The sequence below is a fragment of the Mandrillus leucophaeus genome, unplaced genomic scaffold, assembly GCF_000951045.1.
Source record: "Mandrillus leucophaeus isolate KB7577 unplaced genomic scaffold, Mleu.le_1.0 Scaffold123, whole genome shotgun sequence".
Lineage (NCBI taxonomy): Eukaryota > Metazoa > Chordata > Mammalia > Primates > Cercopithecidae > Mandrillus > Mandrillus leucophaeus.
Window position 1 is genome coordinate 2,048,568 of NW_012100654.1, and position 25,309 is coordinate 2,073,876.

The 25,309-nt window shown below is 46.1% G+C and overlaps 1 protein-coding gene across 1 annotated transcript in view; it reads left to right on the forward strand.

Moving 5' to 3' along the window:
- Positions 1–25,309, forward strand: part of HEG1 (heart development protein with EGF-like domains 1) — a 62,242-nt gene that overhangs the window by 25,531 nt on the left and 11,402 nt on the right. Inside the window, exons 10-15 of the mRNA XM_011971535.1 lie at positions 428–486; positions 730–890; positions 4,984–5,118; positions 12,186–12,228; positions 12,359–12,396; positions 24,518–24,605. Coding sequence (XP_011826925.1) covers positions 428–486; positions 730–890; positions 4,984–5,118; positions 12,186–12,228; positions 12,359–12,396; positions 24,518–24,605 — 524 coding nt within the window. The remainder of the gene's footprint in view (positions 1–427; positions 487–729; positions 891–4,983; positions 5,119–12,185; positions 12,229–12,358; positions 12,397–24,517; positions 24,606–25,309) is intronic.

The window sequence follows — 25,309 nt, forward strand, 5'->3', positions numbered from 1 at the left end:
TAGATTATAAGGCGTCTATGTAGGGCCTGTCAGAGCTAGGGTAGCTAAAAGGAGCCTTTCCAATGCAGCTCGTTCACTATGCAAAGTCCAAATAAACAGTTGCCTCTGAGTTGTTTGAAACCCTGGGCCTTAGAAGAGAGCTGCTCCTTTGAAGATGTTTTGCATCCAAGGGTGCTATTCTGAACATCATTTCCTGCCAAGATTTTCCCCACTGATTTACTCTCTGCCTCTTTCTCTTTGTACTCGTGGAACAACAGAAAGGCATTTAAGAGGGGAACAAAAAAAGGACACCACTTCTGTGCAAAGCCGCCTGCTGATAACTTGATGGCTGGAAAATGCCTGTTTTATCCTGAAAATAGGAAACTGGTTCTAGGTCCAAGGCTTTTGTCTAACTCACAGTTAACGACAGACTTGTTCTTCCTTTCAGTTAAATATGTGTTTTTCAGCGTTACCTAGTTACATCCGATCTACAGTTCACGCCTCTAGGTAAGTAACAGATTACATTTGCTTGTGAACTAGTCTGTAGAAAGGGGAGGCTGTTCTAACGTGGGTGATAGCAACAAAACCGGGCTGTTTTCACCCAGCCATGGGGCGATCCAGGGACAAGGTCACTGACCTTCATGCTCTCCCGTTCCGTCACTGGAGAATGGTGATGACACTCATTTCCAAAAGCCTTGGGACCTACGTGTCATTTCAGGGCTATTAAAAACCCACAAACTTTGCCTATAGGGAGTCCAACGCGGTGGTGATCTCACTGCAAACAACCTTTTCCCTGGCCTCCAATGTGACGCTGTTTGACCTGGCTGATAGGATGCAGAAATGTGTCAACTCCTGCAAGTCCTCTGCCGAGGTCTGCCAGCTCTTGGGATCTCAGAGGCGGATCTTCAGAGGTAAGAGGGCAGCCCTCTGGGAGGACCCTACCCATATTGTTAGGCAAGACCTAAGATGGAAATGCAAGGCATCCAGGGCTCAGACCAAGGAAAGGCCCTCACAGAGCCTATTTTTGGCATGGGTGTTAAGTCAAAGACCTTTGTGCACATGCGTCTTCCTTTATGTGTGCATGCATGTACAGACACATGCACACACACACCCAGAGTCCTGTACACAAGCCTTGAAGACACCTGGTCCTTGGCATGCAGCTCCTTCTATTTCTTTTATCCAGTGTTGATGTGGGAGGGGGAGGGGTATAGGAGCTGATGTGACAAAGCAGAAATCACTCTTTTTCCCTTGAAAAGTTCCAGCTCTCTTTGGGGAAATAGAATGTACATGCTTGTCAATGATCCAAAAAAACCTTCATCTGGCCAGAAGCAGTGGCTCGCATCTGTAATCCCAGCACTATGGGAGGCTGAGGTGCCCTTAAGCCCAGGAGTTCGAGGCTATGATTGCACCGCTGCACCCCAGCCTGGGCCACAGAGTGAGACCCTGCCTCAAAAAGCAAAATAAACAACCACCACCAAAACCTTCATCATGATACATTATTAGGTTAAAAAAAAAACCACAAAACAAACCCATGTGCATTATTACCCATTGTTTGTGTTTGTTTGCACATTATAAATGCACAGAAACGAGACCAGAAGAACGGAGGCCAGAATGCCCACAGTGGCGCCATAAACAGTTATTTTCCTTTTCTCATTCTTGCTTTGTCTGTTTTGTCAAAAGCTTCTATAGTGCCTCTGGTGTGAGGCAAATGAAGAAAGGATTGGAGACAAGTTCAAAAGGGAAGTTTGGGTCTTGGAGGGGAAGTTTCACCTCCAGGACAGGAAACTCAACTGGAATCTAAAGTACTTCTTTGCAAAGGGGGCTTGTCCCTGTTGCCACATGCTATATGATCAAAGTTAGCTCATTTTACTGCACAAGTAGGGCTGGCAAAGGATGGAGAATCTAGTCTAAACCTCCCATCTGGCATGCAGATGCTGGACATGAGTAGAAGATATCAGATTGTAACAGTCTGCTGGTAGATCCATGACATTGACATTCCCAGTGGGCCTGGGTTCCGTAACTGCTGGTCAAGAGAGCTTTCTGGAGTGGGCCTGTATATTACAGAGCTTGAGAGCCAGATTGTTAGCCCTTCATTCTAGGATAAGAGCTGGAGCTTGGCCCATTTAAGGCTAGTTATTAATTTGAAAAAAAAAAAAAAGCTAAACCTCTGAAGTTGAAGTTACTATTGATGGGGGAGTGAGGTAGAAAGGTCATGCCCCATTATATCATGGTCATGCCCCATTATATCATGGTCATGCCCCATTATATCATGCTCGAAACTTTGAGGCTCTGTGGTTTTACTTTTTTGTTTCTCTTGCCACGGATTCAAGGGTACCAAGTTGTCCTCCCCACTGCAGTAGGAAAGTCACCTTTCAGTTCACTAAAATTTATGGAGTACATTCTATGTGATCAATATTGTACCAGGTTACTTTTTGTGCCCCATAAATGCATTCGTGCCTTTACAATTCAAATGCCAGTCATTTGGATTTGAAAGAGCCTGCTCATGGCAGCCCTACCCACCCTCTGACTCCCATTCTTCCAACTGCTTGTATATGGTTTATGGGAAAGTACCTCTCACCCTTGCTGCCTTGCTGAAGTTCCTATTTACTTCTCCTTTCAGAGCCCATGAGAACAAAGACAGCTATGCATATCAACTGAGAAAGACAGGCTTGTTTCCCTGTTTTTCCTCCCAGGTCTTCTTCAGGTTTTGCCAAGACCAGCCTGGTCTCATGCTAACCTTTCTGAGTGCTAGAGAGGTGGCCTTGACAGCTTCTGACATCTGGGTGTTTCCAGCATATGGGCAGTGCTGGGCTACTCTGGACACTGCCGTTGGAAAGGAGGGTTTTCTGTCTTCACTTCATAAAACATCCACTTCCTTGCCTTTCAAAGAAGTGCAGCTCTTGTCGTCTCCAGAGGTTTAGTCTTTGGAAATCCCCCATGGAACATCTCAGCTTTAGATTTACTTAAGAGTCTCATTGTCTGTGTTGGCGGATGTTATGCCCAGGAAAGACCATGGGAATTGTGAATGTAGCAAAATCACATTGCCGGGCTTTACATGAAAATGGGGTTCTATGTGGTCCTATTGGATGGATTTATGGTAGAATATTCTTTGAGAATTTGCAGGGTAGCGACTCCTCCACTGCAGAGGCAGGCCCTGTGTCCCATGCTTTTGCATAGATCTGCTTCTGTGCAGGGCACAGTTGCTGCAGCAGAGTGTCCTTTTTGCCAACGGGCTGGATTAATGGGCAGGGTGGAAGGAAGACGTGACATTGGCTTCCAGAAAATATCTAATCAGGCCAGGCGACTCTGGCTGGCCGCTGGACAAGGCAAGTGTCAGCCTGGACAGGTTTCTGCCCTGGAGGAATTTCTTTATATTAAGGCTTGAGGACTGGCAAAGCCTTCAAAGAGTGGAGATGAGGGATTGTGGAAGTTCATTACCTCCCTGGTGCCAGCTTCGCAGTGTTTGCCTGGTGAGATTTTCCATTTTTAATTTTTCTCCCTTAAATACAAACTTTTTACAATAAACAAAGGAAATTCTATCGCACACACAAATGTGGTTCTGGTTGAGCACGCCAGCTTCCACTGATAAAGGCAGGAAATTCAGCTTTGAGAACTAGAGTTGTATCCTAAGTTTACCTCGTGTGACCAGGCTGTCCACCGGCCCTGAGCTCTCAGGACTCACAAAAGGGGGCAGATGTGAGGAACCCCATGTGGGGTGGCAGCTCATGTCACCAAAACCTGCCTGGGCAGGGGCAGTTTTGCACTTTTAAAAGGGGTACCTGGCTTCTGAATAGGTTGGCTTCCTCCTTTGGGTGGGAAATGGGAGACCATGGCTGGAAAATTGGCAGTCATTCCTCCCTGCACAATAGATACATGGCCCTTCCTCTTGCATCTTTCTTCCCATTCGGAACTTGAGCTTGCCCCCCAATAACAACAGCAAGTATCTAGCTTGCCTTGCCCTGCACATGGGTGTAAATAAGGTACTATCCACTATCCAGTTGGTTTCCTATTTTTGTTCCATTCTCTGTGTACCCCATATACACAGTAGGCCTATGGACCCTTATTGTGTCTGCTGTAGACAACTTCACAGAGGGCCATATGCCCCATAGGAAATGCTTTCTGATAATAATGAAATGATTCTTTGTCATCCATAAAATGAATAAGGCCCTAAAGTGAATGAGGTAGCAAGCCTGAAAGATGGGCTCCTTCTCTGCCTGCCTCTGTTTCTCTCTGCCTGGTCAGTGACAGGCTGCCATGTGTACCAACCAATCCCTGTGCAAGGTACTGAAGACCCAGAGATGAAGAAGCCTCAGGAACCCATCAGTGGAGTGGGGGAGACTGCCTGATAAACAGAATTACACTGCAGCCCGGGGCAAGTAGATTGTCTTTCAGACCCCTCCTCCTCACCAGTGGGCAGGGTGATGTAGGCAGCACGCTGTCAGGACAGCAAGCCACCCTGCCACAGGGAGTGGTGCTAGGTCCCTTTTTAGGCCATGCAGAGACGCAGAGCTGAGATGCACTTCCACTTGAGATAGGTGTGGCCTGCACTCCTGTTCTTAGCCTGAGTCTCGGCTTCCTAAGAACTTGGCCATATTTTCTGGTTGTGCTGATCCTTCCTCTGCAGTCCTTTGGAAGATACCGGGTCATTAAGGGCTGTATTTGCAGTGAGCACCAGAGGAGGGAACAGGGCCCTGTTGATTCCAATTTGGTTTTTCAGTTGGTCCGTGGCCTGCCGTGAGGGTGTTTTCAATGGGGAAGGCTGGTGCACAGCCTGCAGCTGATCAGAGAAGGAGTGGCAGAAGGCAGTGCAGATGGACTCCTGAGAGGAGTGTTGCTCTGTGGAGACTTTCTGGAAAACTGTTCTCAGCCTCTTGAAATAGAAAGTTCATGCAGACACACGAGCTTTGAAGTGGAGGAGGTTTTAAGGTTTGAAGTGGAGGAGGTTTTAAGGTTTGAAGTGGAGGAGGTTTTGTTTTATTTCACCGTCTTGTTTTTCCATTCCAGCGGGCAGCTTGTGCAAGCGGAAGAGTCCCGAATGTGACAAAGACACCTCCATCTGCACTGACCTGGATGGCGTTGCCCTGTGCCAGTGCAAGTCGGGATACTTTCAGTTCAACAAGATGGACCACTCCTGCCGAGGTAGCCACAGCTTCGCCTAGGGTTCTGTGCCCCATCCTGGGACTCTGCCTGGTGCTCTGTCTCTCTCTCTCTCGCTCTCTCTCTCGCTCTCTCTCTCTCTTGCTCTCTCTCTCTGCTTAGGCGTGACCATTCTAAACTGAGGGTAACTGGTTCTTGTTATTTTGCTCGTGGCAAGATTGAATACATTATCTCCTTGGAATAATAGCATTATCTTTGACTGGTGCATGCTGGTCTGGCCAATTAAATTCAAAGGAAGAGAGAATGGAATGCCTGTGGTAGCAGTGCCTTTTCTTTTTTTTTCCACTTAAAGGAAGTTAGAAAAATTATTGTTTTAATTCCCAAAGCTTTATCTATTGTCTGCTAATCTTTTAAAGTGGAAGTACAGGCATAGAGTCAGGCTTATATCTTTCAGAGGCAGCTGAGGCCAGAGTCAAAGCCTGACTCTGCCTCACTGATCGTGTATCCCCTTGGGCAAGTTACTTTGTTTCTCTGAGCCTCAGTTTCCTCTTCTGAGAAATGGGTATGGTGATCCTGTATTGGATATTTATTCTAAGAGTTAAGGAAAGCAGTGGATATAGAGGCCCTTTGTAAGCCGTCAGCATCTGCTCTTGTATTTGGTCCAGGTTGTTGTTGAATTAATGAGTTCTGGTTTTAAAGGTCTCATGCAGTGTTTGAGAGCAGAAATCTAATGCTACTAACCTTTAAGATGAGGCTTAAATTCATTTAGTTTGAGGGAAAAACTGCTCAAAGAATGTAGTCCAAGAATACTGCTTTAAAATAAAATTAATTCAGGTCCAGAGCACCACGCACCCTGACTTATAAAAAGGCTGCTGCAACTTGCAATCACCAGAAAAACTAATGATATAAAGGCCATCGTGGATGGCCAGTTTGCCTACTCAGTCAACACCTTGTTGGTGATAGATGTCAATGGATGCTACTGGAATCTAATAAAAATCACATCCTAGGGCGAGGTGACATGCCAGTTTTCTCTATCAGGACTTCCCATTGGAGGACTTGTTCATCACAGATAAAAATATATTTCAGGGCAGCACTCTTATCCTGAGCTTCAGACCCTCTGACTTTTTTAGGTTTGGATACAGAGTTCTCAAGTGCTCATCATTAGCTCTCCAGGTGAGACCTGTGATGGGTTTTGAAGGGGAGGGCCAACTCTCTGTTGGGCCTAGGTCCTGATGTGTGACTAGCACACAGCATGTCTCAATGCCATGCCAGACTGCCACATTGCTACAAAGAGATGATGCTTCCTCATGCCATCTTATCTGCTTTAATGCAGAGGGTTCCTTGCACCTCTTAGAAATGGGGAGTTGAACCGGGAGCAGTGACTCACGCCTGTAATCTCAGCACTTTGGGAGGCCGAGGTGGGCGGATCACCTGAGGTCAGGAGTTCAAGACCAGCCTGACCAACACGGAGAAACCCCATCTCTACAAAAAATACAAAATTAGCTGGATGTGATGGCACTTGCCTGTAATCCCAGCTACTTGGGAGGCTGAGGCAGGATAATCTCTTGACTCAGTGGAGCGGAGGTTGCAGTGAGCCGAGATCACGCCATTATACCACTGCAGCCTGGGCAACATCCGTCTCAAAAAAAAAAAAAAAGAAATGGGGAGCTGAGCCTATCTTCACGTGGGAAGGGGGTTGGGCTAACATCCACGTGTGTTGGGGTGCTGTGCTGCTGACAGGGGATGATACAAGGTAGGCAGAGGATGGGCATGGTGCTGTGGTGTTCCCTGTGAAGAGTATCTCAACAATGGCCCTGTCACCTTTGCTTCTGACTGGCCTGCGCCACTTCCTCTGTTTCCAAGTCAGCAATTTTATAATCGTTTCACTTACAGGCTAGCATTAACAATAGCTGTTAAAGATTTACCGAGTGTGCTGACACAGGCACCAGCCACCTTATGTTGACCAAGTAAGGACCCAAGAAGCAGCATAAGGAAACCTTAGTTTGCCTTTGGGCTTGTTGCTGAGACCCGGTGAAGCCCTTTCTTGGCAGTATTTGCACCATCAGGCCTCTGATGAGTGGATCCCAGAGCTGCTTGGGCCACAGCCCTTTAGGCTGGATTCTGATGGGTTAGCAGTGACATCTTCTGGCCATCAGTGCTGGAGCACTGACACCTCAAATCAAGGCTCAATCCTGTGTATAAGTAGAGGATAGAGGAGTGTGTGTTCTCTAAATCACTGCAGTTCAAGCTATACATTAGCAAGTCTCTATGTTCTCTGCTGTGTGTGCACGCGCGCGCGCACACACACACACACACACACAATGTGTTTGGTGTCTCACAGAAAATGTCTTTACCAGACTTTCAAAGCTACCTATAAAATCAAAGTAGATACCCCTCTCAATCCCTCTCATAGGTTTCTTAGCTTCCTTCCATCATGCAGGCATCATGATTAATTCTTTTTTTTTTTTTTCTTTTTAGAGACAAAGCCTTGCTCTGTCACTCAGGCTGGAGTGCAGTGGTACAATCAGGTCTCACTGCCACCTTGACCTCCTGGGCTCAAGTGATCCTCCCACCTCAGTCTCCCAAGTAGGTGGGACTACAGGTCCTTGCCACTATATCCAGCTAATTTTTGTATTCTTTGTAGAGATGGACTTTTGCCATGTTGCCGAGGCTGGTCTCAAACTCCTAGGCTCAAGCAATCCACCCACCTCAACCTCCCAAAGTGCTAGGATTACAGGCGTGAGCCACCACACCTGGCAATGAATTCGCACAACCTGTTTGCATGTCTCTTTCTTTAATCAGACTGCCAGTGCCTTAGGTGCCAGAACCGTGTCCTGAACAGTGCAGGGTTCAGCAAGTGTCTGTTGAATAGATGAATGGATGAGGCAGCAAATAAGATAGGAAAAGATTGGCATGGCTAGATACAATTTCCCACAAGGGAACACAAGAGTTTTTAAGAAGCCACTGGCAGCTGGGCACTGTGGCTCATCATGCCTATAATCCCAGCACTTTGGGAGGCCAAGGTGGGAGGATCATGAGGTCAGGAGTTCAAGGCCAGCTTGGCCAATATGGTGAAACTCTGTCTCTACTAAAAATACAAAAATTAGCTGGGTGTGGTGGTGCACGTCTGTAGTCCCAGCTTCTCAGGAGTCTGAGGCAGAAGAATCGCTTCAACCCAGGAGGCAGAGGTTGCAGTGAGCCGAGATCCCGCCACTGCACTCCAGCCTGGGTGACAGAGCGAGACTCCATCTCAAAAAGAAAAAAAAAAAAAGATGTCACTATCTACTTATTTCTATTTTTAAGTCCAGAAGACTTGAATTCACTTGTGCCTTATGGCAATAGGGGAAGCCCAGTTTGTGAATATGTACTAGCTGTTGCCACATTCATTTCATCTTCAGTGCTCTGGGTCAGAATACCTCTGGGGCAGGAGTCTCCAACCCTACTGGTTTGTGGTCTATTAGGAACCGGGCTGCATAGCAGGAGGTGCAGTTAGGAACCGGGCTGCACAGCTGAGCTCCACCTCCTGTCACATCAGCGGTAGCATTAGATTCTCGTAGAAGTATGGACCCTATTGTGAACTGCACACGCGAGGGATCTAGGTTACGTGGTCCTTATGAGAATCTAATGCCTGATGATCTGAGGTGGAACAGCTTCATTCCTAGACCATCTCCCCGAGACCGCCACCTTGCTGGTCCATGGAAAAATTGTTTTCCATGAAACCGGTCACTGGTGCCAAAAATGTGGGGACTGCTGCTCTAGGGTGAGTGAGATGAGAAGCTGGGTCCTAAGGAGCACAGTAGCACCTCACTGACAAGTTTCCCCAGAACAGCTCCACAGCATAGTAGCACTCAACCACCAATGAATGACGGAATGAGCCCATTTGAAATAGAGAAATATCATGACATCAGGGAGCCAGGTCACTCCTGAAACAAAATGGAAACAGCCCAACCCATCAGCTTGTGGCAGGACAACAGATGGACCTTACATCTGGCTGGATGACAGCCATGGAATGGACCGCCTCCACCCAGCAGATGAAATCTAATGTTGGGTGGGGAGATTGGATGTAAAAACATTTCCAGGAAGAAGTGTTCAAAATAGAACAGACTGGTGTGACATCACCCTGCCTCAGTGCCGAGATGGGTGGGGAGGAGTCACTAAGAAGCAAGCAATCCCCAGTGGCTGCCCTGCAGCCTTAGCCATCCACAGATCATCCAGGGCAGCTTTCCCCACTCCCATGACCTGCTGCAGCATGAGGCAGAGGCACACACAGGAGGAGGGCCACCGGACACAGGAGAGGCAGGAGCACTCAGCTGCCCCCTTGGAGAAGACCCCACCTGAGTGAGGCCAGCCGAGAACTCAGGTATCAAAGATTGGGAGATGGGGCCTCATTACTCCTTCCCTAAACGGGATGCAATTATGCTCTACCCGTGGCATAAAGTGAAAGCACCTAGTGAAAATTGATTTGATAAAAGAAGATTGAAAAATATGTAAAAGGTAAATCAGGTTGAAGGGGAAATTAACAGACTGTTTTGTTGAAGCCAGAAGGAAAGTGAATATGCAGAATGAGACACAGCAGGGTCCTGCACGCTTGGTAAAAGAAGGCCCCTCACTTAAGTGCTGCTGAGGTTCCTGGACACTGAGGCAAAAAGAGAAACATGACTTTGAAAAGAGTCAGGGTCCCTAAAATAAAGAACGGCTGTTGAGGAGCATCCCTGTCTTTTAAAACAATGGGGCCAAGAGAAATTTCTCTGGGGCATCCTCATCAAGAGGTTACTGAGTGATATTGTAGCAAAGCAGTCCATGACATCCCCAAATAAATACCACAGGGACTTTCCATGGCTGCTGCTTATAACAAAAAGGCCTTTAATACAAGAGATTGTAGCTCGGAAAAGTGATTCTGTGGGGCCAAAACAGTGCAGTCCAGGTGCACAGCTTTCTAATATCTTCCGTGAGACACATTACAGTTGATTTTGTTTTTGAAACTGTATTCCACAACCCTCTAGTGATATGTTAATAGAAAGTCTGTAACAATAAAGCAGATGCCAGAGATGTTCAACTGCTAACATTAAGAAAGTAGGAGGAGGGGCCGGGCGCGGTGGCTCACACCTGTAATCCCAGCCCTTTGGGAGGCCGATGTGGGCGGATCACAAGGTCAGGAGATCGAGACCATCCTGGCAAACACAGTGAAACCCCGTCTCTACTAAAAATACAAAAAAAAAATTAGCCGGGCGTGGTGGCGGGCGCCTGTAGTCCCAGCTTCTCGGGAGGCTGAGGCAGGAGAATGGCATGAACTCGGGAGGCAGCAGAGCTTGCAGTGAGCGGAGATCGCACCACTGCACTCCAGCCTGGGCGACAGAGTGAGACTCCGTCTCAAAAAAAAAAAAAAAAAAAAAAAAAGTAGGAGGAGGAAGAACATTCAACACATCGTCATGAGGAAAGTTATCATGCACAAGGATGCTGGACCCAGCCCACAGGGCCCCTCTCGCCAGCCCCCTGTCCCTCCTCACCCCCAGCCATGCATGCTGCTGGCCCCTCTAACCCACCATTAGCATGTCTGCTATCCCATCAAGTATTGCAGCTCTACCACTCTGTACCTTTTCTTATTCGGGATCTTTTATGCGATGGATCTCATACATTAACCCTGAATCACATTTTTATCATTCCTTGCAGCAGAGAATTTGTCTGTGAGGCCATTTTTCATTGTCTGCTTTCATTCAAGCATGCATTATAGCTCATGGTGTTCTGTCATCTTATCGTTGTGTTGAAAATGTTCTCTGATCACAGAAATTTAGGAACTGCTGATCCAGGGAAATGGCCGAGCCACAACTGCTTCAGTGAAGTAGTGTTCCAGGAGCCGCACCACCCAAGGGTTCAAAGTTCAGTTCTTGGGCAAGGTGCCAATTAACACACATCTAGATATGTCCAAAATCCCCTACACAGACTACAGGGTGAGCATTCTGTTATGAAAACCTGGGCACACACCAGAACTGTGCCCCAGAAGATGTCACCCAAAGCTCCCCCCTTCTCATCGAAGGGTGGCAGCAGGGCCGTTATCAGGTTACAGGTTTGATTTACATTAAGAAGGTGAGCCATATGTTTTTGCGATGGAAGGAGGTTCCCCAGGGGACATTCTTCAGCTATAGAGAGCTTCTAAATGAATTGCATTGGTCATATAATAATTACAACCACATGCCTGACACGGTGGCTCACGCCTTTAATCCTAGTACTTTGGGAGGTGGAGGTGGGCGGATCATCTGAGGTCAGGAGTTTGAGCAGCCTGGCCAACAGGGCGAAACCTCATCTCTCCTAAAAATACAAAAATTAGCCAGGCTTCATGGCGGGCCCCTGTATTCCCAGCTGCTTGGGAGGCTGAAGCAGGAGAATCGCTTGAACCCAGGAGGTGGAGGTTGCAGTGAGCCAAGATAGTGCCACTGCACTCCAGCCTGGGCGACAAAACAAGACTCCATCTCAAAAAATAATAATAATTACAACTACAAAACATTGATTTAGTGGTTACTGTGTACCAGACCTGTACTAAGCCATTTGAATGCCTTAATTTCACTTAATCACCTCCAATAAAATACTTTTTATAGCTGGGAGATTGAGAGCCACAAAGAGGTTAAGAAAAGTTTCTTGAGGTTAAGATTTGAGGCCGGGCATAGTGACTCACGCCTGTAATCCCAGCACTTTGGGAGGCAGAGGCGGGCAGATCACTTTGAACTCAGGAGTTCAAGACAAGCCTGAGCAACAGGGTGAAACCCCATCTCTACTAAAAATACAAAAATTAGCTGGGCATGATGGCACATGCCTGTAATCCCAGCTACTTGGGAGGCTGAGCCTGGAGAATCCGTTGAACCCAGGAGGTGGAGGTTGCGGTGAGCCAAGATGGCACCACCGCACTCCAGCCTGGGCGGCAGAGTGAGACTGTGTCTCAAAAAAAAAAAAAAGTTACGCTGGCAACAGTATTTAAGTGAGGATCATTCCAAACCAATTTGCAGGCTTCTGGTACTAGAATAATCTTGTGGACTTTAGGGTGGCTGGCATTTAATTAACTGGGAGTTTGGGAGAGGTAAACGGACACACTCATGCATTTTCCTTTTCTTTTTCAGCATGTGAAGATGGATATAGGCTTGAAAATGAAACCTGCATGAGGTAGGCTCAAAGTTCATTTAGTCTCATTTTGTTACAAATCTTATCTAGAAGTTATTTAGATAAATTGCCTCACTTATTTCTTTTGAGATTTGAAACTAATTCTTACCCTTTTTTCTTTCTTGGCTTGCAGTTGCCCATTTGGCCTTGGTGGTCTCAATTGCGGAAACCGTAAGTGTACAAAAGTGGACCATTATGCGTGGGCAGGGGCCTGGCCCTGTTGTTAGTGCACACGTGTCAGTCTCCTCCCACTTCCCTCAGTTCACACCCGCTGTCTTCTTAGGTTCTGTGCCGATGGCATGGGGGCAACAAAGAGAAAGGCTGGGCATGGTGGCTCACGCCTGTAATCCCAGCACTTTGGAAGACGGAGGCAGGAGGATCACTTAAGGCCAGGAGTTAGAGACCATTTTGGCCAACCTGGTGAAACCCCATCTCTAGTAAAAATAAAAAATTAGCTGGGTGTGATGGCACGTGCCTGTAATCCTAGCTACTTGGGAAGCTGAGGTGAGAGAATCACTTGAACCTTTGAGGCAGAGGTTGCAGTGAGCTGAGATCACACCATGACACTTCAGCCTGGACGGCAGAGGAAGACTTCATCTAAAAAACAACCAAAAAAAAAAAAAAGAGAGAAAGATTTGACTGGTGCTGTTTAGGGGCTCAAGGTCTGGGCAGGAAGAGAAACACTTACTCCTAAATAGCCCTGCTGTGTACTGAGTGTTACTGTGATAACTAGACATGGGGTGTGGGACGGGGAGGCAGGGACTGTGCCCAGAGAAGAATGGGAGGACAGTCAACAGTACTTCTTGGAGGGAGTGGAATTAGAGGAACAGTTGGAAAGATTTAAACTGACGGGTATGAGGGGAGGACATCCCAGGCAGAGGGAACAACTTAGACAAAGGTCTTGAGGCAGCCATGGATCCTTGGTGTTCTGGGGACAGTATGTAAGTGGGCGTGGTTGGAGGATAGGAAGATAGGAAGGCAGAAAGTAGAGGATTTGGGCTGGCAGAGTATATGGGGTCTGAACTGTTGGCGTTGGGATCACCAGGCTGAAGAGTGTAGACTAACCAATAACTGTCAGGCAGGGCAAAAGTCTTAGAGCAGGAAAGCAGTTTGATCAAGGAAAGCAATTTGGGCTGCATTGAGAACAGACTGTACGGAGGAGAATGTGGGGGTGCAGCTTAGAGATTTCCAGCATAGTCCCCCAGGCATGCTAGAGACACACTTAGGAATCCTCTCTACTCCACGTGGAAGTAGAGGGTGGAACTCCAAGCAGCCAAGAGTGTTGGTGGGGACTGTGAGCGTGGTGTGTTTTGCACCTAATCCAGTTCTTGGAGAAAAGCAACTGTGATTCATTTAAGATTGCTTGCACTGACATTTTCTTATATTGATACATTAGAAATGGAAATTATCAGCAAAATTAAATTTGGGGATATAGCGTATCATAGGATGTAACAGAAATACTAACAATGAAGATTTTCGTTTAGGACAGCTTTGTCTCTCATCCTATAGACAAACGTGCCAGGGGACTGTATTCTCAGTTTACTAGAAGGAAAGTAGACACGATTTTATTGAATGTGTGTAAAAAAGCCCCCTGTTTCTATTCCCCAATGGTATACCTTACATCTGATTTCTTCAGTGGTGTTTTCTTTGTTCGTAAAGGTTTTCTATTAGCAAGTTTCATTATTGACCTTCTTTGAGCATAACTAAAAAATAAAAAATAATGAAATAAAATCAAACACATTCAATGCTGAATATAAAACTGACATAAAACTCTCTTGGTGCACCCAGCGTGGAGCTTCTCTCAGGCCAGAGTCTACAGACTTAGAATTACATATCCATTTAGGATTACTGAGGACTTTGGTCATCTGATTTATTTTGACTGCAAACTAGCAAGAGGTTACAGAAGATAGTCTCAGAAGAAGACTAGGGAGGCACTTCTAGAAGCAATTATATGTATAGTCTTATTGAGTAGAGAGGGAGGAGCTCACAGAATTGATATTTGGTTTTTCTTTTGTTTGTTTTTTTGAGATGGAGTCTTGTTCTATCTCCAGGCTGAAGTGCAGTGGCGTGATCTCGGCTCACTGCAACCTCCGCCTCCTGGGTTCAAGCGATTTTCTTGCCTCAGTCTCCCAAGTAGCTGGGAAAACAGGCACACACCACCACGCCCAGCTAATTTTTCTATTTTTATTAGAGACGGGGTTTCACCATGATGGCCAGGATGGTCCCGATCTCTTGACCTCGTAATCTGCCCACCTTGGCCTCCCAAAGTGCTGGGATTACAGGTGTGAGCCACCGTGCCCCGCCGATGTTTGTTTTTTAAGTAGCAACCTGCAACCCTAAGTGGTGTAGTAAACAAGCCTGTACTCTTTAGAAGTCCCAGAGGACACTGTGGGGCCATAGCACCGTGTGAGCACGGCCCTTCACTCCGATGGACCCCAGTCATCACCCGCTGAATGGTATTTGGTGCACTCAGTTTAATAAGGCAAGGAAGTTATCATAGTTTAGCCTTTTTTGTTTAATAAAGAATAGTCAGAATTCTTTCTAGGTGTCAATGCTTCACAGGGTAGGCTTGAGTATTTTGGAGATTTGGCTTATGTAAAACAGTATGGATGGCAGTGCATGTCCTTTTCTAAAGATCAGTATTTAGGCAAGTCAGTTTCGCAGCTGGGCTCAGGGTCGTTATGCTTTCGTATTTAGGAGGCTATCTGTGCCTTAAAGGGGCTGCCTAGTCTACAGAGTGGTGTGTGTTCACTTTTTTGTGTGAATCTTATTTCTCACTTGAAACCAGAACAGAGTCACAGAGAGCTCGTAAACTGATCAGAGAATGGAGTAGCCTGTGCACAAAAATAGATAAGAAAATCTATAACGTTTCAGTGTGGAAAAAGGAGGCTGAACAATCAGAAATTTAAGATGTTTGAGACTTGTTTCTCAAATGCTGGAATACTAGAACTACATGGTATATATATGTGTGTGTGTGTGTGTGTGTACGTGTGTGTGTGTGTGTGTATACTTATATAGTCTTTCAGAAGAGATGCTTCAAGGCTAAGAGTAGAGGTTGCATCACAAGCCTGCAGACCTGATCCTAAGATATTATAATATTAGGAACAGAGGCTGAGACAATTTTATGCAGCATGGATTAAAAATAATGTGAGGGAAGGAGGCTCAAGGTGCAGCAGACCTGTATCACGTGTGCAAGAAACTCATCTGAATGCAATCCACCTGATGGCAGAGAAAGAGAGATCCAGTGAGACAGGTGAGAGGTGTGGAGGTGTGGCCACCCTGTTCTCCACGTGTGCCCCTTGGGTGAGCCAGGGAGCAGGAGGTAAGAGATATGACCTGCTCAGTCCTCTTGGGGCCTCTCATCCCTGACAGGCCTCTCATAGAATGAGCTACTGCTTTAACCCTGCGTTGGTCAGACAGCTCCCTAGTTTTTAATTTTTATTTTTAGGGATGAGGTCTCTCTCTGTTGCCCAGACTGGAGTGCAGTGGCCTCCCTGATCATGGTTCACTGTAGCCTCAATCTCTCAGGCTCAAGCAATCCTCCCACGTTGGTCTCCCAAAGTGTTAGGATTACAGGCGTGAGCCACCGCACCTGACCCCTAAATAAGTTTTATTAGAAAATGCTTCATGTTTCTCATCGAATGGAAGAGTGATCCATCGAGGGAACATGAGTCTATGAAGGGTTGCAGGACAGGGCTGTGAGCTGCAGGGCATTATTCTGAGTGGCATTGGTAATTTTTCTCGGAGATTATTAAGCACTATACATGTTTGGGGATGCTATTTCCCTATGTCATTGACTAGTCTGTAAATTCTTAAGTCAGGAAAAAGTCACGCCCTCCCCATTATGTTTGTGGGGTTCTGGAAGTAGCCAAGATTTCTCTCTGATGCCTCAGACTTCCTTTTCCTTCCCATTAGTCCAAGTCACTGTCACTGTGTCCAGCAGAGGGCAGAGGCCTGTCTGGATGTTTTGCTCCTGGCCACCTTTTGGAACTGGCAGCTTATCATTAGTGTGGTAACTGTTGTTATTCTGCGATGGCGTGTAAATATCACTTTATCATTTTGATATCTCTATTAGTTTCAGTGTTGCAAGGCAGTTAATATTATAGTGGCTGATAATAAGTAGCACTTGCCACCTGCCTCTTTCTCTGAGGTCTGGGCCCAGACCTGGGTGTTGGTTAAGGAGTTGGGAATTCATCCCTCTCTATGGTGATAGCATCTTGGGAGTCTGTGACTCAGCATTCAATGTTTTGTGCCAAATATCAGCGTTCTGACCGCCCACCACCGTTACTCCCATTATTGCCACCTAAGACAGCAGGGGCCTTCCTGGGGCTGTGACTCAGGCTGGATTTTTCATAGGCAAGAAATGCTTCTTCTCTATGCAGACTTCTTAGGGCACGTACTCTACCCAAGCCCAGCGAGGCTGGGGAGGCTGGCTTTTTCCAGCCAAGCACACAGTCTTAAGGTTTTCTTGCTCCTACATTCCTTGCAATCATCCAACTCCAGTAGATTTGGGCATTAGGCATAACCTATGTCCTACTCCTGTAAAAGTTTCTGTTCGCTTTCTAGTTGTGCCCAGAGTTCAGTCCTTACTCCTTACAGAGAAACTGGAAAGGGCCGGGCACGGTGGCTCACGCCTGTAATCCCAGCACTTTGGGATGCTGAGGCAGGAGAGTCGCTCGAGGTCAGGAGTTCGAGACCAGACTGGCCAACATGGTGAAACCTCGTCTCTACTAAAAATAAAAAAAATTAGCTGGGAGTGGTGGCATGTACCTGTAATCCCAGCTACTCGGGAGGCTGAGGCAGGAGAATCACTTGAACCTGGGAGGCAGAGGCTACAGTGAGCTGAGATCGCACCATTGCACTCCAGCCTGGGCGATAAAGTGAGACTCTGTCTCAAAAAATAAATAAATGAATAAATAACTGGAAAGGGCAGGACCAAGCCTTTCTCTCAAGTCTTCACCACCTGTGGAAGAGCAGGTCCTGCTGGAGCAGGGGCCCCGCTCCTGGGCAGCGCAGGTCTGCACCTTTCTTATCACTGCTCTCCTTTTAATTTTCTAAACATGTAAAATATCTCTCTGTTTATATCCCAGATTCCACCAATTCCAACAGCAAATATACCATTTGCCAGATGGCCCCAGAATTCTTTTAGGAATGTGTCATCAGTCGTGTCTCTCTCTCCCCTTGCCTCCACCCTTTTCTTAGGGCGTGCGCATTTCCTCTGTTGCTGGAAGCTTACGTTGGTTCCTCCTCACAGTTTCATAATTGCTCTCATGACACTTTGGGTTGTTTAGCCTTTTTTCTGTTTTTAAAATAAATTCCTTTTTTAAAAAAATAACAGTACAGCACATGCCCATTAATTTCCCCTATTTTAACCCAAATTAATTAGAAAATAGAAGTTAAGGGAAGAGGAGAGTAAAGTAAACAATCTCACCACCCGTTAAACACTATGTTCACCACGTTTCCTTACTACTAAGTGTGGGGCATAGGCCAGCAGGATCCATGTCACCTTGGAGCTTGCTGGAAATGCACAGCTTCGGACTCCCGACTCCAGACCCACTGAATCCAAATCTGAATTTTCACCAGGCCCATAAATTTAGTTAATAGGCAGATTCATATGCATATTAAAGTTTGAGAAACACTGGTATTACGTATTTTTCCAGAGATATATATGTGTGTGTCTTTTTAACAGAAATTGAATCTCACTGAATATACTGTTCTGTGACCTGCTTTTAAAACTAGTAAACTGTGGAATGTTTTCACTTACATGATTTTATAATGTCACTTTTGATAGTCCTGTGGAATTCTGCTCTATGGACATACTGTAATTTGCTTAACCATTTCTCTCACTGCCTTTCAAAAGTCTCTTTTTAAAATATTCTTGTCATCTAAGCCATTTTTTTTCTGTTTTTTGTTTGTTTTTGTTTTATTTTTTGGTTTTCTCTTCTGTCTTTTTTTTTTTTTGAGATGGAGTTTCACTCTTGTTGCCCAGGCTGGAGTGCAATGGCATGATCGTGGCTCACTGCAACCTCCGCCTCTGGGATTCAAGGGATTCTCCTGCCTCAGCCTCCCGAGTAGCTGGAATTACAGGCACTCGCCACCACACCTGGCTAACTTTTTGTATTTTTAGCAGAGACACGGTTTTATCATGTTGGCCAGGCTGGTATCGAACTCCTGAACTGAGGTGATCCACCTGCCTCAGCCTTCCATAGTGCTGGGATTACAGGCGTGAGCCACCATGCCTGGCCCCATTTTTCTGTTTCATGGTTATTGTCATTTTGTGATTATAGAGCTCACATAATTCTCCTAGATTACTTTTTTCTGACCACAGACTTTTTTTCCATCCCTCTGTCGTATTTGCCACATGTCTCTTTTGTAGGTCATCCTTTCGTTCAAATGGTCTGCACCTCTTCAGAGGAGAACTCTTCCCCACAGCCTCCCAGCATAGCCAGCAGGGAGTGAGAGTCTGCCTTCCCCACTGACAGCCCTCTGCCCGTGAAGTCAGACATTCCGCTTAAATGTCAGTCTGCACTGTCTCCCCAGCCCAACCCATGGTCTCACGGCAGGTGTAGAAGGTGTCTTCAGTTGTGTTCACCCAGTCGTTGCCTTGTGTTATAAAAGACTTAAACCAGTAGAAGTGCTGCGTGTTGGTGGGAGTCACTCAGAACATACATCCAGGAAGACAGCACTAAACTGCTTAGGAGGAAGGAGGGAGAATCTATTAATATTACCCAGAAGGCAACTGGAAATCTCATTCAGCTAAAAGCAGTCATTTTATTCGGTCTTGACTGGCCTCCCTTCACTTCAAACGGGGGAAGGCAGGGATTGGGGAGAAGGAACTGCTGCTCTGTACCCAACCCTCCTACTAGCGAGGACTGTTTGGTGAGGTGGAAGGGATAGAGTTGTGTAAAACATCAGGAGAAAGTGACAGAATCGTGTGGGGCACTGTCACAGTGGAGAGTGGTGGGCACTGGGTATGTTCACACCCTGCCTGTAGACTTGAAAAAGGTGAATTTCAGAAGGTGCAGGGGAAAAGAAGAACGCTGTGAACAGAGATGGACGAGGAATGGAAAGATTTTAAAGGCAAAAATTGTCTGAGTGCAGTGGCTCACACCTGTAATCCCAGCACTTTAGGAGGCCGAGGAGGGAGGGTTGCTTGAACCCAGAAATTTGAGACCAACCTGGACAACACAGTGAGACCAAAAAAAAAATTCAGCCAGGCATGGTGGCATGCGCTTAGTGTCCCAGCCACTCGGGAAACTGAGGTGGGAAGATCACTTGAGCTGGGGAGGTTGAGGTTGCAGTGAGCTGTGATCATGCCACTGCACTGCAGCCTGGGTGACAGAGCAAGACCCTGTCTCAAAAAAAGATTAAAAAATAAAGGCAAAATTCTAACTATAAATCACGAGTGAGCTCAGTGAGGAAAATATGGAGAGAACTGAATGCATTGTAAGATAAAAACTAATGTGGCTACCTAGAAAGTTCTGTAATGTGTTTAAGAATCTTAAAGGAAGGTTGGCTAAGGTTCTCCTGGAGTAAGTGAGCCTAGCTAGCCTAAGCGACAAAGAGAGTTTATTGGAAGGATCCTGGCATCAGGAGTGGCAGGAACCAAGGAAGTAGGGGAAGGAAGTTCAGCAGCTGAGGGTAGCAAGGGGCTTCCTATGAGAGCACACGTTGCCATGACTGCATCCTCATGTCTCATCTCCGCTGTTTGCCGTGTGTCTGTACACAGGCTCTACTTCCCAGACAACATGATGGAAAATAGGGTCACCAAGCAGCTCTTGGTCAGGGGTGGGGAGGTCACTAGCTCACAATTTTGAAAGCGATGGCCCTCTTTCCCACATTCCTGGGAAGTAACTAATGGATCCAGTTTGGATGATGGGTTTATTCCAAGACCAGCCAGCTGTGTCCAGGGGATGGTGTTACATGTCGGAGTGTGCCCACCCCCAGCTGCAGTTGGAAGGGGTGCACAGTTCTCAGAAGGGGGGTGGCTAAGCAGATAGTCCAGTAGATCCCATCCAAATAAGCATATAAACATAGACAAATATGGCTCTGAGGAAAGGCTAAGGCCCAGAATGTGCTGTTGGTTTGATGAAAGATGCTAACAGTGATGACAACAATGTCAAGCTGTGAAGAATCAGGGAAACATGGAGGCATTGCTTGAGAAAGACTGAAATGTCAACAAATGTCAAGAAGAAAGTAGGACTAAGAATTCCAAGCTCTTCATTCTGGAAAATCTTTTCACACTAGAAAGGATAGGACAGACAAACCTAAGATGACATTCACTGCCTCTGTCTCACCTAAATAAATATTCAGAGCACCTCTGAAGCTAGGAAACACTTCAGCTGGCACTTATTCAAATCCGTGCACTTCTACATCATCATAAATCTAAAATCAGTACTTAACCCCAAAAGATCATTTGTAGAGTGATTTTAAGATCTGTGGGGGATATTACAAGGTTACAGTGACATGGCTGCCAAAGAACCTCAAATGAACTCTTTAAAGAATATGTGTGTGTATCTATACACAATGTCAAGATTTCAGGGAGGGGTGTCTGTATGTGTGTGTGTGTGCGTGTGCACGTATGTAAATATGTAAATAAAATTTGGGAAATGCAGAAAAGCACAAAGAAGAAAGCAAGTTCTCCACCATTACCCGAGGCAGTACTAACTTGTGCAAACATTTTGGTGAGCTCCCTCCCAGGCTCTTTCTCTCTGCTTGTGTGCTGGGTGGTCTCCTGGCTTTCAGCCCAGTGCTCTTTCCTCTCCTGTGTAATCAAAACCAGTGCTACCCACGGTCTGGTCCATTGGCTGGCAGCAGCACCATCCCATAGAAGCCTCTAGAAGTGCAGGTTCTGAGCCCCTGCCCAGTACGACTGAACCAAATCCCTTGGAGCAGGGACCAGGAATCTGGGTTTTAACAAGGCTTGTGGGTGACTGAGATGCAGACGGGAGTTTGAGAAGCCCTCATCTATGCCAGTGCTACGCAACTGGTGGTCTGCCGTGGGAAGTGTTACTGGACTGTGGCAAGATGACACAGAAGTTGAGAGTGAGCACTTAGAAATGTTTATATTAACTTGACATAACTGTGACATCCAAGCATGGGAGCCTTGGAAAAGAGTTTTATTATATTTTACAAATATACCAGCCCACAGTCAACTCCTTTAAAAAAAAATGGGAAAGTTAAATTTATGATAGTTGGTACCTGTGGGGACAGATGAGGGGAGGAGCACATGGGACTTTATTTTCTTTACTTAAAAAGAATATCAGGCTGGGTGCAGTGGCTCACACCTGTAATCCCAGCACTTTGGGAGGCCAGGGTGAGAGGACCACTTGAGACCAGGAGTTCAAGACCAGCCTGGACAACATAGTGATACCCTGTCCCTACAAAACCCAAAAATTAGCTGCGCCTGTGGTCCCAGCTGCTTGGCAGGCGTCCGTGGTCCCAGCTGCTTGGCAGACTGAGACAGAAGGATTGCTTGAGCCCAGGAATTGAAGGCTACAGTGAACTGTGATTGTGCCACTGCACTCCAGTGTGGGTAACATAGTGAGACCTGTCTCAAAAAAAAAAAAAAAAGGATAACCAGAAGCACAAACAAGCAAGCAAAAACTGGTCCTCAGGCCAGGCGTGGTGGCTCACACCTGTAATCCCAGCACCGTGGGAGGCCAAGGTGAGCGGATCACTGGAGGCCAAGAGTTCAAGACCAGCCTGGCCAACATAGCGAAACCTCGTCTCTATTAAAAATACCAAAAAATGAGCTGGGCATGCTGGCACCTGCCTGTAATCCCAGCTACTCAGGAGGTTGAGGCATGAGGATTCCTTGAACTTGGGAGGAAGAGGTTGCAGTGAGCCAAGATCACACCATTGCACTCCAGCCTGAGCGATGGAGCCAGACTCTGTAAAAATAAAAAAAACCAAAAAACTGGTCCTTGACCACAGATAGTTTGAGAAGCACTGCTCTACACCATCTGTGTCTCTTTTTCGACAAAACTGCTTGTTTCAAACAGGAACCTGCCACAGCTGCAGCCACTTGCAAGGGTCACTTCTAAAATGGATACTTACTTCTTTTGTTGGAAATGAGAAAATTTAACTTGGTGTGGAAGGATAAGCAGGAGCTAGACTCTGGTCTTTAGGAAAAAAGGGAGCCACGGAGGGTTTTTTAAAGCAGGGAAATGGCAAGATCAGATTTGCTTTCTGTAGTGAGTGGACAAGACTGGGCACAGGTAGATGTGTTGGGAAGCAGCTACAGTTGTCCAGACAAGGGATGATGGTAGCTCAGAGCCATGATGGGGGAGATGAAGAAAAGTGGATAAATTCAAGAGGTTTGTTTTCTGTCTTCACTTTTGTTAAAAAAGAAACTTTCAAATATATGTGTTGGGAGGTAAGGAAGAGAATGTGTTTATTCTGTGGCTTGGCTTTGTTTCCTGTGTATCTTAATACTGACAGTTTTTGTATCCTAATACTGATGGTTTTACATAATAGTCAGGTTTCTATGCTATTTATTTAAATAAAAGGATAGGTAAATTGTTGCATGGCTTGTATTTGCTCACAGTCTGCCTGCTGCCTGTCTTCACTCTCAACCAGCACCTAGTGCTCTGGGAGCTTGGTGAGGAGGGGAGGAGCGTGTCAGCCCTGTACCTGATCCTTGTTTACAAGGACAAGAGAGCATGAGACCCTAGACAGCATGGCTCCAATCTTAATTTACTATCGAGAATCCGGCTACTGGTGTTTCATCCTGGATCCTACAACTAGAGAACACAATTTTCATTATATTTCCACAACCAAAAAATCAACCGGAATATTTAATAGAATTTATTGAATATATGATTTTGCCAGAAATACATAGATATAAAAGCAACTAAAGCTTTTAATATTGCTTTCTACATATGATATGTACTTGCTTAATCACTGCTAATTTCTGGTAATTAAATTTGATGTGTATTTATTGAGGAGCTACTCAGTCCCTAGCATGATTGATGCAGTGATTCCCAGACTCTGGACTTAACTGATCAGTAATGTTCCTTATAAAATTGGGGAGTCTAACCTAGGGTTGCCTCCTTTTTATTTTATGAAGTAAAAATCTAGAACTGAATCAAGAATTTTTAGGCCAGGCATGGTGGCTCAAGCCTGTAATCCCAGCACTTTGGGAAGCCAAGGCGGGCAGATCTTCTGAGGTTAGGAGTTCGAGATCAGCCTGGCCAACATTGTGAAACCCCATCTCTACTAAAAATACAAAAAAATTAGCAGGGCATGGTGGATGTGTCTGTAATCCAAGCTACTCGGGAGGCTGAGGCAGAAGAATCGCTTGAACCCAGGAGGCGGAGGTTCAGTGAACTGGGATCACACCGTTGCACTCCAGCCTGGGCAACAAGAGCAAGACTCCGTCTAGGGAAAAAAAAAAAAAGAATTTTTATATCTACTATTACCATTAACTCAAAAAATTAAACAACACCAAAGAGTGGGAAGTGGCCAAGAAAAGATTCTGAGTTATCTGCATTACTTTTTTATTTAGTTTTGTTTTTTTGAGACAGAGTCTCACTGTATCGCCCAGGCTGGAGTGCAGTGGCGGGATCTCGGCTCACTGCAAGCTCCGCCTCCCAGTTTCACTCCAGTCTCCTGCCTCAGCCTCCCAAGTAGCTGGGACTACAGGCGCCCGCCACCGCGCCTGTAGTTTTTGTATTTTTAGTAGAGACGGGATTTCACCGTAGTCTGGATCTCCTGACCTTGTGATCCGCCTGCCTCGGCCTCCCAACGTGCTGGGATTACAGGCGTCAGCCACTGCACCCAGCCCAAAAAAGGGAGCTTTTTGGCCGGGCGCGGTGGCTCACGCCTGTAATCCCAGCACGCTGGGAGGCCGAGGCGGGTGGATCACGAGGTCAGGAGATTGAGACCATCCTGGCTAACACGCTGAATCCCCGTCTCTACTGAAAATACAAAAAAATTCGCCAGGTATGGTGGCAGGCGCCTGTAGTCCCAGCTACTCGGGAAGCTGAGGCAGGAGAATCGCTTGAACCTGGGAGGCGGAGGTTGCAGTGAGCCGAGATCGCACCACTGCACTCCAGCCTGGGTGACAGGGTGAGACTCTGTCTCCAAAAAAAAAAAAAGAACCTTTCTCAATACGGAGAGGCTTGGAGATAGCCATTGAGGATCCCTTGCCAGAGAGTAGGAAGTTGTAGGCACGGGCACCCCTCAAGGCAGGGTGGCGACTGTAGAGTCAGGGGAGACCATTCTTGAGAACTCACTCATTCCTTCATTACCTCCAGCCAATCTGCCTTTTTGTTTGTTTTACGTTTAGCCTATCAGCTTATCACTGTGGTGATCGCAGCTGCCGGAGGTGGGCTCCTGCTCATCCTAGGCATCGCACTGATTGTTACCTGTTGCAGGTAAGTGATGAGAGTTCAGATTCCAGTCCTGTTCCTTTGCCTGTGCTATACAAGGGTCAGATTCTATTCTCTTACAGAATACTTGAGATGGTTCACAATATTAAATCGTAATGTGACTAACCCATTTTAATAAAAGGAAAAAGGGAATTCACGATAGTTGGTGCCTGTGAGGAAAAAGAAGGGTAGTAAATGAAACTTCATTTTCTTTATTAGAAAAGAATAGCTGAAAGCACAAGCAGGAAATGAGAAAGTAAATAAATTAGGCATCATCAGAATTAAAAACTTTTATACTCTGAAGAACACTATCAAGAAAGTGAAAAGACAACCCATACTTGCAAATATGGATTGCATGAGAAAATACTTGCAAATTATATGTCTAATAAGGGACTTGTATCTAGAATATAGAAGGAACTCTTATAACTCAACAACCTAATTTTAAAAATGGACAAAAAACTTGAATAGACATTTCTTCAAAGAAGATATACAGATGGCCAGTAAGCACGTTGTCTTAGTCCATTTTGTGTTGCTGTAAAGGAATGCCTGAGGCTGCATATATTAGTCCATTTTCATACGGCTGATAAAGACATACCCAAGACTGGGCAATTTGCAAAAGAAAGAGGTTTAATGGACTTACAGTTCCTCATGGCTGGGGAAGCCTCACAATCATGGTGGAAGGCAAGGAGGAGCAAGATACATCTTACATA